General features: G+C 40.3%; 2 protein-coding genes across 3 annotated transcripts in view; both read right to left on the bottom strand.

Moving 5' to 3' along the window:
- Positions 1-965: 965 nt before the first annotated feature.
- foxl3 (forkhead box L3) lies at positions 966-3947 on the bottom strand. Its single transcript, XM_080456188.1, has 3 exons — positions 3693-3947; positions 2754-2922; positions 966-2397 (listed from the first exon to the last, which is right to left on the bottom strand). The coding sequence occupies exons 1-3, from the start codon at positions 3800-3802 to the stop codon at positions 1915-1917; spliced, it is 762 nt and encodes a 253-aa protein (XP_080312314.1). The 5' UTR covers positions 3803-3947; the 3' UTR covers positions 966-1914.
- Positions 3948-17992: 14045 nt separating this feature from the next.
- Positions 17993-19336, bottom strand: part of fam20cb (FAM20C golgi associated secretory pathway kinase b) — an 82674-nt gene continuing 81330 nt past the window's right edge. Inside the window, exons 11-12 of one of the 2 annotated variants that reach the window (XR_013934905.1) lie at positions 19280-19336; positions 17993-18991 (exon numbers count right to left, since the gene is read on the bottom strand). The exon at positions 19280-19336 is cut by the window's right edge and continues 1145 nt beyond it. The gene's annotated coding sequence lies outside the window, so the exon portion shown is untranslated. The other variant, XM_080456192.1, reaches the window with a different exon arrangement.

Raw genomic sequence — 19336 nt, 5'->3', positions numbered from 1 at the left:
AAATATGTGCATTGACTTTTGGGGCCTGGGTTCGGGCCTTGCTTTTCTGTTTAGTTGTCTGAAAAAGTCCCCCCCCCCTCACACACACACACACACACACACACACACACACACACACACACACACACACACACACACACACACACACACGTACACACACACACACACACACACACACACACACACACTCACACACAGCCTCGGAGCACTTTATGCTAAGTTAATTTACCCAAATATAACCACAGCATGGCAGCACCAGCAGCTTTCTATTCAACATCAACGACTTTGTTAATGGAAACTTGCTGATCCATAAACGTGTGTGCGGGGCTGCAGACGTTAGCTGGAGGGGCAGTTCACATATGAATGTTAAAAACCCACAGATCAATGAGGGGCATTTGCAAGGAGGCATAAGGTGTGTTTAATTATAATTGCGTCAAGGGACTTTGGGGGGAGGGGTGGCGGCGCTGTTTAAGGCAAGGCGAGGGCCCCCCTGTATTTAAATAGGGTCACATCTCGGCCTCACCTTGCAAGTGTTATGCTATATTAAATGCCACTCATGTTAAGCGTGTTGAAACCCCTTCTCTGATGTAGTCAAGGCATAATATAAAGGTTAAATTGAAAAATGTCCCTTCAACAGCACACGAACATGCCGTGATTGATCTCCCTTGTACAGGAAAAATAAATGTTAGCCAGACCGATGTTTCTTTATAACTCCAGAGTTTATGAATATGATATATTATAATGTTATCATGGGGTGGGAGGGGGGGGGGGTATTAGAATTTAAGCATGTCAATCAAGCAGGATTTGAAAAGGTCAATAGGAAAAATTAGCCAAGTCTGAGGAGAGGTGGTTCTGGGTTGATTTAAATCCAACATAATTGAGCAGAGAACAACAGCATGTTTTGACAGAATTGCTTGTCAGATATTGTTTCCATGGCATGGTCAGAATAAAAGGTGCAAAAAAAATAAGAGTAATCTGCCATTTTATCAGAGATAAATCTATAGTATTGACTATTGACTTGATTAAACTTGCTGCACTTGCAGCAGTGAAATCCTCAGTGGTAATTTATCGCAGAGTGTAAAAAAAACACAGGATTGATAAGGAAAACCACTGGGATATTCTGCTCTACAAAAGCAATATCTGATTTCTGTGTGATTGAAAAATCATTGGCCGTATCTTGGTTTATATTTCACACCAACTCGAAATAAAACCTCTAAATGCTAAATTATACCCAGCAAAATTCTAAGTGTTAATTTAACTCTGAAAGTGTACAAATGGATGCCTGGGGGTGAGTTTTCATAATTTCAAAGTGAAATTAACATTTCGGATTTTGCTGTGTAGCCATGATAACCAACAATACTTTTGGCAGAACAGGAGCAAATCTTAATGTTTTTGTTTTTGTTCCACTACTTACAGCTTTTGGCCCTGTAGGGCAAGTTCTACTTTTGTAATCTGTTGATTAGATCAACGTATCCTCATTGTCAACACCAATATTAAAATCATTTCAATTCAATGGAAGTCTACCACGTAATATACATCCGACCACAGATATACTGAGATATATTAACGATAATATAAACATTGGCACCAGACACCAGAAATATAATAACAGGAATCTGAATTCAGGAATGCAATATTCTAATTTTTCATTTACACAAATTCCTATCTGAGTAAATATTGTCTTTAAGTTTGACCTCTCTCTTTTTTTGTCTTTTTTCCCCCCCATCTTCATATGGTCACATAATACTGTACCTCTCTGTATTGTTCATCAATACATTTTTCAAGTAAATAAAATTCCTTTTGAGGAATCAGAAGTCTTTAGGCTGTCTTCATTTTCATCCCAATTTCATCCCAATTTCAGTCGCAGAATTCAATGAAGGAACAACACTGGGTTTATTCTAGTTTTATCTCCTCTCACAAAGTCCAGAAGTGCAGATTAAGATGCTGGGGCTCCAGCACATGTATGGGGTGCCCTGTGGGGCCCATGTGTATGTTACCATGGGGTGGTCTAAAACCCGGCAGGGGCAAGGGAGGATCCGGAGTGGACAGGATGTAGTCGATACTGAACTTGATTTCCGGTTCTGGTTTTCCCTGACCGGGGTTTAGGGTGTTAAGCGGGCTCGGCTGCGGCACCAATCGTTGTCTGTCTGGGTTTAGCGGGCACAGGACGGGGTCAGGCTCGGGGCATCGGGCCGAGGGCCTGAGCGGATTCCTGTGGCTGTCCAAGGCATGAAAGGCCGGCTCAGGCCCGGAGTCCCGGAAGCCTATTTTCACGTTCCTCCGGCGCCTACGACGCCTAAAGTTGCCATTTTCAAACAGATCAAGCATGGACTCACAGCCTGTGGCAAAAGTCCAGTAGTTTCCTTTACCCTTCTCGTTGCCCTCAGTTCGTGGAACCTGTCATCAAAAGAAATAAAGGAATTGAATAATAAAATTTTAAAAAGTGTTTATTTCATATTTGTTGATGCAATACATGCCTTGTAGCTACTATATCTTTGTATGTTTAATATATTATTGTTTCATACAAAACATAATGCATCAATCTGACAATGAACATAAAGACTCTTTGTTGTCAATAAACAAATAATACATAAACACAGCTACTGTATCTACTCTACATTACATTCTTAGATATCCCAGATGTCAGTATTTTAAATTCCTAATTTTGATGTCCTTGGAAATTATTATTAAACTAAATACAGTTTAAATTATCATTATAAAAGCAATTTCCTTCATCTCTGTGTATGGTGTACCTTGATAAAGCAGCTGTTGAGAGAGAGGTTGTGACGTATGGAGTTCTGCCAGGCTCTCTGGTTGGATCTGTAGTAAGGGAACCTCTTCATGATAAACTCATAGATACCAGACAAAGTGACCCGCTGCTCTGGGCTCTGTTGGATGGCCATGGCAATCAGAGCAATGTAGCTGACAGAGAGACACATAGTTTGATTAGATATTATACAGATGATCTATACAGAATATAGAATATTTCATATAAAGTTTATACGAAACAATTGTGATCATTTTATGTATTTGTCACATAAAAAACAACAACTATTAATTATTGGTGTGAGAGTTCTAAATAGTGTGTTGATATTATTTTTATTAAAACATTTTAGATATGTTTTAAATATTGTAGCTATTACGTTTAGAGTCATGTGAAGAAAATAATTAAAGTCACATTAAAAGTCTGTCTCGCAGTTTAAAAAAATGCTATGTAGTGCAGATGGCTGTTGGCTATTTGTTCACAAACTGTATGCCATATGTACATACATATTTGTCCTCAAATGCTAAATATTAGTAGTTATTTAGACGGTATGTTGTTTAGACAGATGCTAGATTTGACATGTACCTGGTATCACAGTTACTTTGTAGCACTTAATTATTTTCCTTTGCATTCTATTTAATTGTTTGTTGACTAGTCCGATCTCTTACTCCGATCTTGCACTTTGTAAGTCGCTAAATTGTAATTGTAAATCGCAAACCATCAAATTGAGATATGATGGTTTTGTCTTCACTGACTTTCAAAAAGTCCAAAATGTATCTTATATAGATATCCACTGTTTCCACTATGGTGAATAACTTTTGACTTTTTTTAACTAAAAAGTAAAGTTGCCAATAATATACAGTAATATACAGCGTGTGTGTGTGTGTGTGTGGGTGTGTGTATACGATTTAATGAAAAAATATCCTACCTGTATGCGGGTCGGCACATTTTCTTGTCTTCATCTGTACTAGAGGAGGGGTAACCGTCTCCATCATAGTTAAAACAGTTGTATGGATATTGGGAGTTATCGAACATCATCTGCACTTCAAGCTTTACGCTCTACAAATCTTAATTCATCTAATCCAAACACAGGGGCAACATTTAGCGCCTCAAATATTATGACCAAAATACTACTCCTTGACTACTGTGAGTCAAGTCTCTCTGTTCTACCATACTATCCTTGTTGAGGTTGCCAGTCAGAATGAGGTCTTTATCTCGCCCCCTTAGTGGTGATCACAGGTCCCTAAGAGCCCCCCCCCCCTCTCCCTCTCTCCTCATCCACGGTTGGTCCCCAGGTAGCACTGAGCCGATAAGGCACTCAATTATTTGGCCAGCAAACAGAGGCTGCTTGAACGTCTGAACCCAGGGCGTGAGCAAATGGTAACTAGACCAAGACCAAAATCTCTCTCTCTCTCTCTCTCTCTCTCTCTCTCTCTCTCTCTCTCTCTCTCTCTCTCTCTCTCTCTCTCTCTCTCTCTCTCTCTCTCTCTCTCTCAGCTTTGATTCTGGGTGGTCCACACAAAGTTCAGTCTAAAGAGTGTTGACTCCCATGTTTTGTTTTGTTTCTTTTTATAGCCTAATCTAGCTTACAATACTTACACTAATCCAATGCAAACAAACAAAGCTTCTTTACATCTTTGTTTTATTTCCTCTTTAGGATTAACTCTTTGGGGCGTGTTGTCGAGATTCCACCTACAATTTCTGCGGGCCACGCAGGAGACGTTTAGTCAACAACGTTGTAGATGTAATCTATAATAATGTTCTATAATAGCCATAAATTGTTTCCGTGACTATAAGAGGGGATGTGTATTTGGAAGGGCCCTTAACTGGGCAATTGGGGGGTCTCCCGTGAGGCGACAGAGACCGACACAAACAGCCCGCAGCCGCAACGCCACCGTGTGTGGCCCCCGATGTCAAAGATAGGTTCCTCTTGTAGAAATGCATTGTGCGCCTCAATCGATGCAACACAGGCCCCGTAAACACACTTCTGTGTTTATTTCTGCTAGGCTAATGAAGCAATGAAAAGGTCAACAGTGTAGTTCATTTTCGGGCTGCAGATAGGCTTGTGCAGTTTTTGTATTCTAGTCCATGTTTAGCATGGAAGTACAAAAATAAAAATGTTTGTAATGTAATGTAATTTTGCATCAGTATCATATCTGCTCAACAGTTTGCAGGTGTACTGTTTTTTGGGGGACTTTCTACTGTAGCACGACTATCATGAAGGGCCTGTTGCAGACAATTTGTTTTGTTTGTTTACACAAGACTCGAAGGACCTAAATTCCAGAATTCAATGTGAGAGAAAAGACGAGAGGAGCCAATTAAAAAGGCTGATTTAACAGAGTTCAGATGAGATCTGATAAGCCCCTCCTCTCCTCGGAACCCACCAGTCATTCCCATGACGAGGCTTCCTCTACCAGTCCGTCTGCGGCCGGCCGCAGTGATTACAAGTCATCTCTTCTGGTCACTCGCCACCCCTCTGATTGTTGTCTCATACCCCCGCTTCCTATAGCCGTGTGTGTGTGTGTGTGTGTGTGTGTGTGTGTGTGTGTGTGTGTGTGTGTGTGTGTGTGTGTGTGTGTGTGTGTGTGTGTGTGTGTGTGTGTGTGTGTGTGTGTGTGTGTGTGTGTGTGTGTGTGTGTGTGTGTGTGTGTGTGTGTGTGTGTGTGTGTGTGCGCGCGTGCACATGGATTTTATGTAAACCAACCAAGTGGCGTTTCCGGGGGCTGTTCTGTGAGGGGGACTACGGAAAGGTTATCAAAACACAACAGTGCACTGGGAACCATAAACATGTTTATGTACAGAATATGGGCTGAAGGCCGTTTTCGTTTACACCGTACTGTGCAGCCATCCTCATTGCCACCATTTGCTGTTAAATTATGGTGGTTTATGTATAAGTGTAATAGATAAGGCCTGCAGTACAGGCCTACCTACCTACCACATACAGAATACAGAGAAAACTATTAGCCATCACACATCAGCCATTTTGCTCTTAGCTCATACTAAAGATACTAACGGCATTCACTGACACTGTGCATGTATGGCAGCTCTTATCACATCCTTACCCTAACCTTAATCCACACCACACCCATGCGTAAACCTAACCATAATATGGTTAATACAGTATGATGCAGTGCCTAACTTTAATGCTGGTAGCCAGACGTGTCAGACATCTCTGCCTGCCAATATGTCTCATGACATCTAAATTCAATTTAGGGGCTTGAACTACGTACGTGATAATTCCTTAATGCATTCCTAACAGGTGCATTTGGTATTTCCCTTCATATCCGGAGGTGGGAAACCCATATGTAAGCGTAAAAATGGCAGATGTGTGTGTACAGTATATGGTAAATTGTATTATTTTATCCTTCTCCAGGAGTTTTTGTATTTCTTCCAATTATTATAATTATTATAATTGCCACAATCCTTCAAATACATGAGAGGACTGTCATTTTTTATTCATTTTTGTCCGTCAGGCCGGACGGCCAAAGGCCGGAGACTATGTTTTCGCCGGTGTCCGTCCGTGTGTCTGTGTTTATACTGGGACTGTGGTAGTTTATACTGGGACTATGGTAGTTGAACTGGGACTATGGTGGTTTATACTGGGACTATGGTAGTTTAAACTAGCACTGTGGTAGGTTATATTGGGACTATGGTGGTTTATACTGGGACTTATTTATTTTCAGACTGGGACAGTGGGAGACATACTGTAATGGAGAAAAAGCTGGTTTGTGAAGGTAACTGTAAAAGAAAAACTTGTGTGAATCTGATCATTATTCTACGGTGTAATAGAGCAACAGTGAAATGAATGTATTATAAATATCACTGTGTCCATCGGTTTGTGACCTATGACTTTTGTGTTTGACCTCAGTGTGGATCCATTGTTGAGGCAGTCAATCGGGATCCTGATGCAGAGAACTCCACCTTCTCTAGACCACACCCAGGGTTGCCAGATCTGCTTATTATAATTTCCCCGCAAGATTTTATTTGAAAATAGCCAATCTACAAGCTCACAACGCGTCGCATCGTGACGCGTTGTGAGCTTGTAGATCTGCTATTTTCAAATAGCTGATGTATATGTTAAAGTGCTCATGTGGCCCATAGTCGCTTCTTTTGGGCTGGTTTTCCTAGACCTGGTTGCTTGTTTCTCTCACAGAATCTGACAACACTGACCACACCCTGCCAGAGTGGTACCAGAGGGTACACCACCTTAACACCACCCCAAATCACCCTAACATCACCCAACACTACCCTAACACCACACCCTGCCCGAGCGTTACCAGAGGGTACACCACCTTAACACCCCACCCTGACAGAGTGTTACGAGAGGGTAACACTAACACCACCCTAACAGCAGCACCATAACACCACACACCACCACCCTTACACCACACCCTGCTCAAGTGTTACCAGAGAGTAAGTACCACCACCACCACCACTCCTTACACCACCAAAATAAGCTCTTTATTATGTTTATTCATTTGCATTTTTGTCAATAAAGATGTAAAATCAAAACCCATTTTTGTGGGGGGTTTTACAACATATTTTTACGACGTATACTATATGTTGGGTAGTTTGACATGATTGTTTCATGTTGTAAGAAAGGAATACATGACATTCTTATTTAAAGTCAAACAGGCACATTTAAAATGTGTTAAAAATTGACAACAGCAAATGTGCTTGATTATGAAGAAACAAACTTGAATAGTTTTGGATGAGCAAAGCTGCTTTGATTTTGGTCATCTAAAATGAATAATCATATTACAAAGTATGACAACTAATATTGTATACATTCTAGTGACATAACTAAGGCTAAATCTAAACACCACTCTGTTTACACTCAATGAAATATAAAATCTGTCTGCAGAGTACCCAGAAAGCAAAAGTTAAATCAACAATGAATTATGGTTAAAAATGTTGATTTTTGGTTATGGTTGAAGATTGATGATTGATGGTGGATCAAAATTAAATGTTGAAAATACGCCATTGAATAAACATTGTATTATGGTTGAATTTAATGATTGAAATGCCAACATGAATCTATGTTGTTTGGCGGTTGTTTTGTGTGTGTGTGTGTGTGTGTGGGGGGGGGGGGGGGTGAGATCACTGGAAGGCTCTGGGTGAGACCATTTTATGGCAGGGTTGGGGGTCACATACATTTTGATTAAGCACCATATGATGAGGACAATGGGTTGGGATTTTTTTTTTATTATAACTCTTTTAAGGTTTGTGCGTGATGATAAAAGTAGCCTTTGGACAGAGACTACAAGGAGAGGAGCAGTCCTAATGTCTCATAGCCTATTTAAACCTAGTGGTATGTTACAGTCACCCCCGGCCCGCGCCATTTGAATCTCCTGGCTTCAGACACACACACACACACACACACACACACACACACACACACACACACACACACACACACACACACACACACACACACACACACACACACACACACACACACACACACACACACACACACACACACAGTTTCCGTATCAATCAACCCGCAGTGAATTGATCCCAGTCTGCTGCTTTCAATCAACGTAATGAAATGAGGTTTACGGAGCTAGTTCAGGCCAGGCAACTCAAGGGATTGTGCCAACCGATCAGCTGACTAGTCACATGCACTCTTCTCCTGGTCGGTGGGTTATAAGTACTGCTCTGCCTACCTGTTCATTCTGGCTGCGCTGTCCTGCTGCGCTGACATGCCAACGCTGCTGCTGCGCTGCTGCTGAGATCCTGCTGTATCTGCTGCCTTCGCTTGCCTGCGTATGCTGCTGACCATGAATAATCTCATCCCACCGCCTCCCCGGCATCCACCTGTAGGCTCTGTTTCTAGATCCCCGTGGGGGTCTTTATTCATTCCCTGTAAATGCTATTTGGCATGTAACAATTATTAAAATGTCTTACAGGGAGTGAATGGATTCAGAGCCAAACTATGCTTATTTATGCTTCCTATATCTATGCTAAAGCTTGCTCAATAAATATATATTCTAATCCAATCCAAGAGTTGTCTGACTGAACTATGTGATGTCACAACCACTCTGTTCAAAGGCGTGTGTGTGTGTGTGTGTGTGTGTGTGTGTGTGTGTGTGTGTGTGTGTGTGTGTGTGTGTGTGTGTGTGTGTGTGTGTGTGTGTGTGTGTGTGTGTGTGTGTGTGTGTGTGTGTGTGTGTGTGTGTGTGTGTGTGTGTGTGTGTGTGTGTGTGTGTGTGTGTGTGTGTGAACAGGGAAAGGCTGCTTTCAGCTTTGGTGCACCTCTTGGAGTCTTGGAACCTCTTGCAACAAGAGCTTAAATTGAATACCCTAGTATCTATTGGCCATTTTAGGAATCTATATAATAACCGTGTCTTACCTGTATGCAACTGTTTTAACTGATTGATGTTAACATGCAATTGTTTTAACTGTTTGTGTCAACTTTATTGTTTTCTCTTGTTACTCTTATGTTATTTATATGTGTGTAATCTCGGCATCATTGTAAATGAGGGTCTCCCTCAATTGATCTCTCCGAGAATCTTAAATAAAGGTTGAATGAGTGTGTGTGTGTGTGTGTGTGTGTGTGTGTGTGTGTGTGTGTGCGTACGTCTGTGTCTGTGTGTCAGTGTCAGTGTGTGTGTTTGGTTTGTTACATAAAAATTCAGGTGGGCGTTTTTTTGTGTGCCATAACCCCCCATCTTTACTGTCTGGAAACAGCAGGGCGCAACACTGCTCCACCACTCCACTGTACATCAGTACATCGATGAGGATTGCTTCGGTGCCTCCCTAGGCTGGACTTGAACCTGTGGCCTTGCTTGCAGAGCAGGAATTTAACCTGTGGCCCTGGTCGCCTTGGTGTCCACCAACTATCCGCTGCCCTACGGCACAAATGTTTTTTTTTGTGCTTTTAAGTGTAGTGTCTGGATGTTAGTGTTCAAAACATGCTTCAGAGTATCTGCGTAGTCTCGCGTCTCACGTAGCTATCTGCGTGAAGTGGGCGGACGCCAACCTGCTTCCGGTCTCCTAAAAAGGCGTGGTGGTAGGTGGTGGTGGTAATGCAACAATTACGGCTGCTAACTGCCATAAAACACCAAAGTAGAAGAAGAAGAATCTGGTTTATGTTGTCCCCAAATTAGAGCCAGGGTGAGGATACTGTATATCAGCATGTAACCCTAAAACAAGAAAGTTAATGTGTTTGGAGCTGGGTTTTCACTCAGTATTTGTACCATAACCAGCTGACCTGAATAACTTATACAGCCTACTGTGGTGGGTTGTGGTGAGTACTAGGCCTGTCACAATTATTACATAATCGTCTATTTTTGGGCGGTGAAACCGCCCCTATAAGTGAGGTTTGGATATTTGTACAACAAATCCTGCGCTGTGATTGGCCAAAAATGTACCCCGCCTAACCCTGCACCGTGATTGGCCAATCACAGTCTATTCAGGACTGTGATTGGCCAGTGTCACATGACACATGTGCATAGCCCTGTATAAGAAACCATAACTTTAAAAGTTATGGTTTCTTCCATCATAAAGAGTGTTTCAATAAATGTATTTATTTTTTGTACATGATTGGTTGACTCCATTCAGTATTGTGATTAGCTAGCAAGACACCGCCCACTTCACACAGGGTGTGATTTTTTTTTAGATTATAAATATTTAACCAAAGAAAAGTATATACTATATACGCGTCAATACTGATGCGTGTAGATCTGATATTTTCGACAAGTGACACCGTTGTATGACAAAGCATGAATCCAGCTTCAGCGTACGAGTGTTCAAAAATCTGATTAGAATTTCAACTAATTTCAAACTCCTTCCAAGTGCCTTTAATTATTTGGGGGGAATGACCATCACGTTCATGGAATGTCAATGTACAATGTTTCTTATGTCTGAATAGCTCCGTCGGAAGAGCTCTTGACTCTGAACAACAAGGTCATGTGATCGAATCCTGGAAATGGAAAATCAGCATGTGAGCAATCTGTCTCCCTGGGGTCTAGTGCTGTAACAGGCATAGACACCTGTGTTCTTGGCTGTTGCTAACAATAAGCCCACTTGTAAAGTGCATGAGCTAAATTCCTTTAATTAATTTGGAGGAATGACCCATCACGTTCATGTAATGTCAATGTACAGAGCTGGGTGTGCTTGGGTAGCACAGTTGGGAGAGCTCTTGACTTCAGACCACAAGGTCATGGGCTTGAATCCCAGCACAGGATACTTGGCATCTGAGCAATCTGTCTCCCACGGGACTACTAACTTTTTTCACCTTTAAATGGCCATTGCCATTGACAATGCATTGGGCGCTTAAAGTTAAATATTTCAAAAACTACAAATTATTTCAAAGTAGAAATCTCAAGCATACATGTCCACAGTAAGGTGGAATTTTTCAATTGTGAATCAAGTTTATAGGCTAAAGTATGAAGGAACAACGAGGTTCACCTTTAAATGTCCATTGCCATTGACAATGCATTGGGCGCTTAAAGTTAAATATCTCAAACACTACAAAACATTTTAAAGTAAAATGTTCAAGCATTTGTGTCCACAGTAAGATGAATTATGAAAAGTGTGAATGGAGTTTTTAGGTGAAAGTGTTTTTTTGAGGTGCCAAAACCTGTCATCGACCTCCATTATAAATGTCTGAACTTTTAAAGGAGTATATTTCTAAAACTATAACATATTTCAAATATTCATGTTCAGGCAAACATGTCCACAGTAAGATGAACATTTTAAAGTTTGAATGGGGTTTCAATCATTTGTAGTTTTTGAAATATTTAACTTTAAGCACCCAATGCATTGTCGTTGCATTGGGACGATGCATTGCAACGATGTAATTGTTGCATTACCACCACCTACTGGAATATATCTGTTTGTACGTATGTAGGACTAGTAGCCTGCCAAAGTTTGTACCTTTTTCCCCTTAAATGTCCATTTTGCCATGACATATCACTGCTTTTTTAGATATCAGGGGGAAAAGTACAAACTTTGGCAGGCTACTAGTCCTACATACTTACATCTAGAAATCACATTCAAACTTTAAAATGTTCATCTTACTGTGAACATGTTTGCCTGAAAACGAATCTTTGAAATGTTTCATAGTTTTAGAAATGTACTCCTTTAAAAGTTTTAGCACCTCAAACAACGCTTTCACCTAGAAACTCCATTCACACTTTTTATAATTCATCTTACTGTGGACACAAATGCTTGAACTTTTTACTTTAAAATGTTTTGTAGTTTTTGAGATATTTAACTTTAAGCACCCAATGCATTGTCAATGGCAATGGACATTTAAAGGTGAACCTCGCTGTTCCTTCATACTTTAGCCTATAAACTTGATTCACAATTGAAACATTCCACCTTACTGTGGACATGTATGCTTGAGATTTTTACTTTGAAATAATTTGTAGTTTTTGAAATATTTAACTTTAAGCGCCCAATGCATCGTCAATGGCAATGGCCCTTTAAAGGTGAAAAAAGTTAGTAATCCTGTGGGAGACAGATTGCTCAGAAGCCAAGTATCCTGTGCTGGGATTCAATACCATGACCTTGTGGTCGGAAGTCAAGAGCTCTCCCAACTGAGCTACCCAAGCAGACCAAGCTCTGTACATTGACATTACATGAACGTGATGGGTCATTCCCCCAAATTAATTAAAGGAATTTAGCTCATGCACTTTACAAGTGGGCTTATTGTTAGCAACAGCCAAGAACACAGGAGTCTATGCCTGTTACAGCACTAGACCCCAGGGAGACAGATTGCTCACATGCTGATTTTCCATTTCCAGGATTCGATCACATGACCTTGTTGTTCAGAGTCAAGAGCTCTTCCGACGGAGCTATTCATAAGAAACATTGTACATTGACATTCCATGAACGTGATGGTCATTCCCCCCAAATAATTAAAGGCACTTGGAAGTGGTTTGAAATGAGTTGAAATTCTAATCAGATTTCTGAACACTCGTACGCTGAAGCTTGATTCATACTTTGTCATACAACGGTGTCACTTGTCGAAAATATCAGATCTACACGCATCAGTATTGACGCGTATATAGTATACTTTTCTTTCGTTAAATATTTATAATCTAATATTTTTTTTGATGATTATGTAATAATTGTGACAGGCCTCGTACTCACCACAACCCACCACAGTAGGCTGTATAAGTTATTCAAGTCAGCTGGTTATGGTTCCAATACTGAGTGAAAACCCAGCTCCAAACACATTAACTTTCTTGTTTTTAACAGGGTTACATGCTGATATACAGTATCCTCACCCTGGCTCTAATTTGGGGACAACATAAACCAGATTCTTCTTCTTCTACTTTGGTGTTTTATGGCAGTTAGCATCCGTAATTGTTGCATTACCACCACCTACTGGAATATATCTGTTTGTACTTTTTTCCCTTTAAATGTCTATTGTCATCGACAATGCATTGGGCGCTTAAAGTTAAATATTTCAAAAACTACAAATGATTGAAACCCCATTCAAACTTTAAAATGTTCATCTTACTGTGGACATGTTTGCCTGAACATGAATATTTGAAATGTTTTATAGTTTTAGAAATATACTCCTTTAAAAGTTCAGACATTTTTAATGGAGGTCGATGACAGGTTTTGGCACCTCAAAAAAACACTTTCACCTAGAAACTCCATTCACACTTTTTATAATTCATCTTACTGTGGACACAAATGCTTGAACTTTTTACTTTAAAATCTTTTGTAGTTTTTGAGATATTTAACTTTAAGCGCCCAATGCATTGTCAATGGCAATGGACATTTAAAGGTGAACTTCGTTGTTCCTTCATACTTTAGCCTAAAAACTTGATTCACAATTGAAAAATTCCACCTTACTGTGGACATGTATGCTTGAGATTTTTACTTTGAAATAATTTGTAGTTTTTGAAATATTTAACTTTAAGCGCCCAATGCATTGTCAATGGCAATGGCCATTTAAAGGTGAAAAAAGTTTGTAATCCCGTGGGAGCCAGATTGCTCAGATGCCGAGTATCTTTTGCTGGGATTCAAGACCATGACCTTGTGGTCTGAAGGCAAGAGCTCTCCCAACTGAGCTACCCAAGCTGCACTAAGCTCTGTACATTGACATTACATGAACGTGATGGGTCATTTCCCCAAATTAATTAAAGGAATTTAGCTCATGCATTTTACAGGTGGGCTTATTGTTAGCAACAGCCAAGAACACAAGAGTCTATGCCTGTTACAGCACTAGACCCCAGGGAGACAGATTGCTCACATGCTGATTTTCCATTTCCAGGATTCGATCGCATGCCCTTGTTGTTCAGAGTCAAGAGCTCTTCCGACGGAGCTATTCAGACATAAGAAACATTGTACATTGACATTCCATGAACGTGATGGTCATTCCCCCCAAATAATTGAAGGCACTTCGAAGTGGTTTGAAATGAGTTGAAATTCTAATCAAATAAATTATACATTATACCATTATAATTTTCTGAACTTTTAAAGGAGTATATGTCTAAAACTATGAAACATTTCAAAGATTCATTTTCAGGCAAACATGTCCACAGTAAGATGAACATTTTAAAGATTGAATGGGGTTTCTAGGTGTAAGTATGTGAACTAGTAGCCTGCCAAAGTTTGTACTATTTTCCCTTTAAATGATCCAAGGAATCCAAGGGGGAAATAATTTCAATTGTACCACCTATGGATCAAGAGTTATAGGCCAAAACGTAAATCACTGTTATAGCACCACCATGAGGCAGATTGGAAAAATGTAGGCCTGTACTTTGGTGTTTTATGGCAGTTAGCATCCGTAATTGTTGCATTACCACCACCTACTGGAATATATCTGTTTGTACTTTTTTCCCTTTAAATGTCTATTGTCATCGACAATGCATTGGGCGCTTAAAGTTAAATATTTCAAAAACTACAAATGATTGAAACCCCATTCAAACTTTAAAATGTTCATCTTACTGTGGACATGTTTGCCTGAACATGAATATTTGAAATGTTTTATAGTTTTAGAAATATACTCCTTTAAAAGTTCAGACATTTATAATGGAGGTCGATGACAGGTTTTGGCACCTCAAAAAAACACTTTCACCTAGAAACTCCATTCACACTTTTTATAATTCATCTTACTGTGGACACAAATGCTTGAACTTTTTACTTTAAAATCTTTTGTAGTTTTTGAGATATTTAACTTTAAGCGCCCAATGCATTGTCAATGGCAATGGACATTTAAAGGTGAACTTCGTTGTTCCTTCATACTTTAGCCTAAAAACTTGATTCACAATTGAAAAATTCCACCTTACTGTGGACATGTATGCTTGAGATTTTTACTTTGAAATAATTTGTAGTTTTTGAAATATTTAACTTTAAGCGCCCAATGCATTGTCAATGGCAATGGCCATTTAAAGGTGAAAAAAGTTCGTAATCCCGTGGGAGCCAGATTGCTCAGATGCCGAGTATCTTTTGCTGGGATTCAAGACCATGACCTTGTGGTCTGAAGGCAAGAGCTCTCCCAACTGAGCTACCCAAGCACACTAAGCTCTGTACATTGACATTACATGAACGTGATGGGTCATTTCCCCAAATTAATTAAAGGAATTTAGCTCATGCATTTTACAGGTGGGCTTATTGTTAGCAACAGCCAAGAACACAAGAGTCTATGCCTGTTACAGCACTAGACCCCAGGGAGACAGATTGCTCACATGCTGATTTTCCATTTCCAGGATTCGATCACATGACCTTGTCGTTCAGAGTCAAGAGCACTTTCGACTGAGCTATTCAGACATAAGAAACATTGTACATTGACATTCCATGAACGTGATGGTAATTCCCCCCAAATAATTAAAGGCACTTGGAAGTGGTTTGAAATGAGTTGAAATTCTAATCAGATTTCTGAACACTCGTACGCTGAAGCTTGATTCATACTTTGTCATACATTGACAAAGTGTGACCAAAGTATAACCTGCTTCCAGTCTCCTAAAAAAGGCATCCGCCCACTTCACACAGATAGCTACGCGAGACTCGAGACTACGCAGATACAGGAAGTAAACCGGAGATGGTGTGTCTTGCCAACTTCTGTTGGGAGAGTCTTGGCCTTTTTTGTCGATCTGCTGTTTTGTGCTACGGCCGGGGTGGGGGCGGGACGGCTGGGACATACAGGCTATGGGACATTTGGACTGCTCCACTCCTTGTAATAATAATAATAATAATAATAATAATAATACCAGCTAAACATCCCTGCCTTGTTGACATAATTATTTTAGCCTGCTTTACATTATGTTATTTATGGGTAGTTAGTTAATAACAATCATATCTTTGATTTATTAAAGTGAGGGAACGTATTCTACTATTTTTTGATACATTTTCAGTAATCCCATCAGCGTCTTTTTTGACTTTTTGATAGTTACAGGGGGACGTTGTGACGACGTCGTTCCAACGTCTTTTTGCAACACAGCTGACTGAGGTCCTGACCAGGACACCGTATGGACGTCCATTGTAATCTCAAGAACAGATTCAAAAACAGCAGAGGGCGCTGTTTCCCCCCCCCCCCCCCCCTTTTTTACATGCATTAAATGCTGGAGTATTTCAACTTTTTACTAACTGAAGGCTAACACACAACAGAATGTTTCAACAATACTTAGAGACATCTGTGCTGTGAGTCACAGAGCGATGGTGTAATGGTCTAATGCTCAGACTCTCAGCACAAGGATTCCATGTTCAAATCACAGTTATTTTACATAAAGAAATTCAAAAAATGGTCCTCCAGTACCTTGATGACTTGAACCTGCAAACTGTCAGTAGCAGAGGCAACCAATCAAGAGCACCACACCATTGCGCCAAGGCACCTTTGGGCCCTCAATAGGTGTCTTCTAGTGCTTTTGAGTTGTTCTTTTGTATCTTATTCTTGAAAATGTCAAAGTGCTGCAGCATTGAATTATAAGAGGAATAGGACTTGAACATGGAATCTCTGCATTGAGAGCCTGATCATTAGACCTCTACACCATCACTCAGACATGTCACATTGATGTCTTGGTAGTGTTGAAGTGATCTTTTGTATGTTAGCCTTCAGTTAGTTAAGTTGAAACACTCCAGCATCAAACTATAGGGGGACTGGGATTTGAACATGATGTCTCTCGGTATTGCAAGTCTGATCATTAGACCTCTACACCATCACTCGGACACTCTCAGTAGATGTCTTGGTACTCTTGAAGTGATCTTTTGTATGTTAGCCTTCAGTTAGTAAGTTGAAACACTCCAGCATTGAATTATATAATAGGAGGAATGGGATTTGAACATGATATCTCTGTATTGAGTGTCTCCTCATTAGACCACTACATTATACCATTATAATTTTCTGAACTTTTAAAGGAGTATATATCTAAAACTATGAAACATTTCAAAGATTCATTTTCAGGCAAACATATCCACAGTAAGATGAACATTTTAAAGTTTGAATGGGGTTTCTAGGTGTAAGTATGTGAACTAGTAGCCTGCCAAAGTTTGAACTATTTTCCCTTTAAATGATCCAAGGAATCCAGGGGGAAAATAATTTCAATTGTACGACCTATGGATCAAGAGTTATAGGCCAAAACGTAAATCACTGTTATAGCACCACCATGAGGCAGATTGGAAAAATGTAGGGCAGGGTGGCATTTCTTCCTTGGCCTAGTGGGAATGTGTGTGCAAAGTTTCACTGCAATCGGACGCTGCATTCATGATTTGTGACATTTTGTGCAATACGGGCCACTTCTGCAAACTTTGGAAGCCAATCGTAGCCAACGTCTTGATCACATGAATATAGAGATAATGTGTACTGATTTGCGTGAGGTTTGGACAAAATCTAAAAGTAATACAACAATTCGGCCTCCTGGTGGCGCTATAAAAGGCCTTTGTGAAAACTTTGGGGCAGAGTTTCTTCCTTGGCCTCCCGGGAATATGCGTACAAAGTTTCACACCATTCGGTCCACAGCTGTTCACAGACACACTGAGAGACACACACACGCGCGCGCGCGCGCACACACGCACGGCACGCACGCACGCACGCACGCACACACACACACACACACACACACACACACACACACACACACACACACACACACACACACACACACACACACACACACACACACACACACACACACACACACACACACACACACACACTGACTGACTGGCGGAAGGACATGGACGAAAACATTAGTCTCCGACGATAAAAAAAGACTGTACCGTAGTGTACACTTTAAGTGAGCAAAGACACCTGTGATAGATACATTGAAAGATACATTTTGTTTTATTGCACTTTTACCATGATGCAAAGAAACTCCACAGAAACAATGAGTCAGAATAAAAATAAAAGAAGCATTTGCAAGGCTGAGACGCATCCTCTAAGGGCTTCCCACGGCTCCATCTGCATCTCCACACACAGTACTGACACAGGACTAGATGGAGATGTATATAAAAATGTTACGGAATTGACGGAGTCCGCATACACATACATTAAGACCTGGGCATCTTATCTATCACTTGTATCTGGGGAATAATATATCCTTTAACCCATTCAGTTAGGAAACCAAACATTCAAGTATTTCTATCATTGCACAGGCACTAGATGTTCCTACTGTATATATTAAATTTCAGCCAGTAACCGCTCCTTTGAATTTTCTTCTTTTTTGTTGTTGTTGCTGTCATCAGCTGTTTGGAGGGAATGAAATGTACATCATGAAGTATAATCTCTCAAACAACAGCAACACCTGGACATAATTACAAAAAAATAAAATAAAATAATAATATAAAACTTTTAGCGTCACATTTGGCTTTTTTTCGATGCCATAATTTTTTTTGGCACCATAAATATGACCTCAGATCTTCAACGTGAAATAAACCAAACCAGAAACAGCAGTTGGAAATGGATTAGATGTTGTAAACAAGGGCTTAGACACGTACAGAATGAATCAGTAACGTATTCATGGACATACAGTATGTTGTGAATTTAAGGAGACTGGATTATTGTTCTATGATGATATTATGGTGTCTGGACTGATTTCCATTTTGGTTTAGCTGTAAACCAAGGTTAGACAAGGTTAAACAATAGCCTTAATAATTATTATTAAGGCTCATTTATACTTTGACGACCGATTTTGTCAGGTGACAAAATAAATGTATGTTCAAGTAAAACAAATACATTGTTTGTGTCATATGACACAGTCGATGAAGTATGAATTAGCTTCAGGGTGGGATGGAATAAGGAGACAGTCACCAAGAAAGGTGAACCTTTACTGAGAGGCAGGCATGCAATGCTCATTTGGTATGTTCTTGCACTCTATGTCAATGACGTGACGCGCACGTCGCTTAACACCTACACTGCAAGTCACACAATGGACAATTGATATGCATCTAGGCTTATTCCTACGTTAATTCGCTAGGTGTGAGTCGGGAGCCTTTGAAAACTTTGTTGAGGTGCAAATTTGAAGTAGTTTTAAATCTATGCGTGTGCCTGCGTGTGCTCCTGGTCAAATAGGTTCCGGCACGGCGTGAAAGGCCGTCCAGTGAGCATTGCACCCCTGCTGAGAGGCACATACCTGGTAGCAATGCGTGCACTGCTATTGCACAGGCTAG

Source organism: Gymnoscopelus braueri (assembly GCF_963280865.1).
Source record: "Gymnoscopelus braueri genome assembly, chromosome: 17".
Classification (NCBI taxonomy): Eukaryota; Metazoa; Chordata; class Actinopteri; order Myctophiformes; family Myctophidae; genus Gymnoscopelus; species Gymnoscopelus braueri.
Note: the sequence above shows the minus strand (reverse complement) of the source record. Positions and strands in the feature narration are given on the sequence as shown.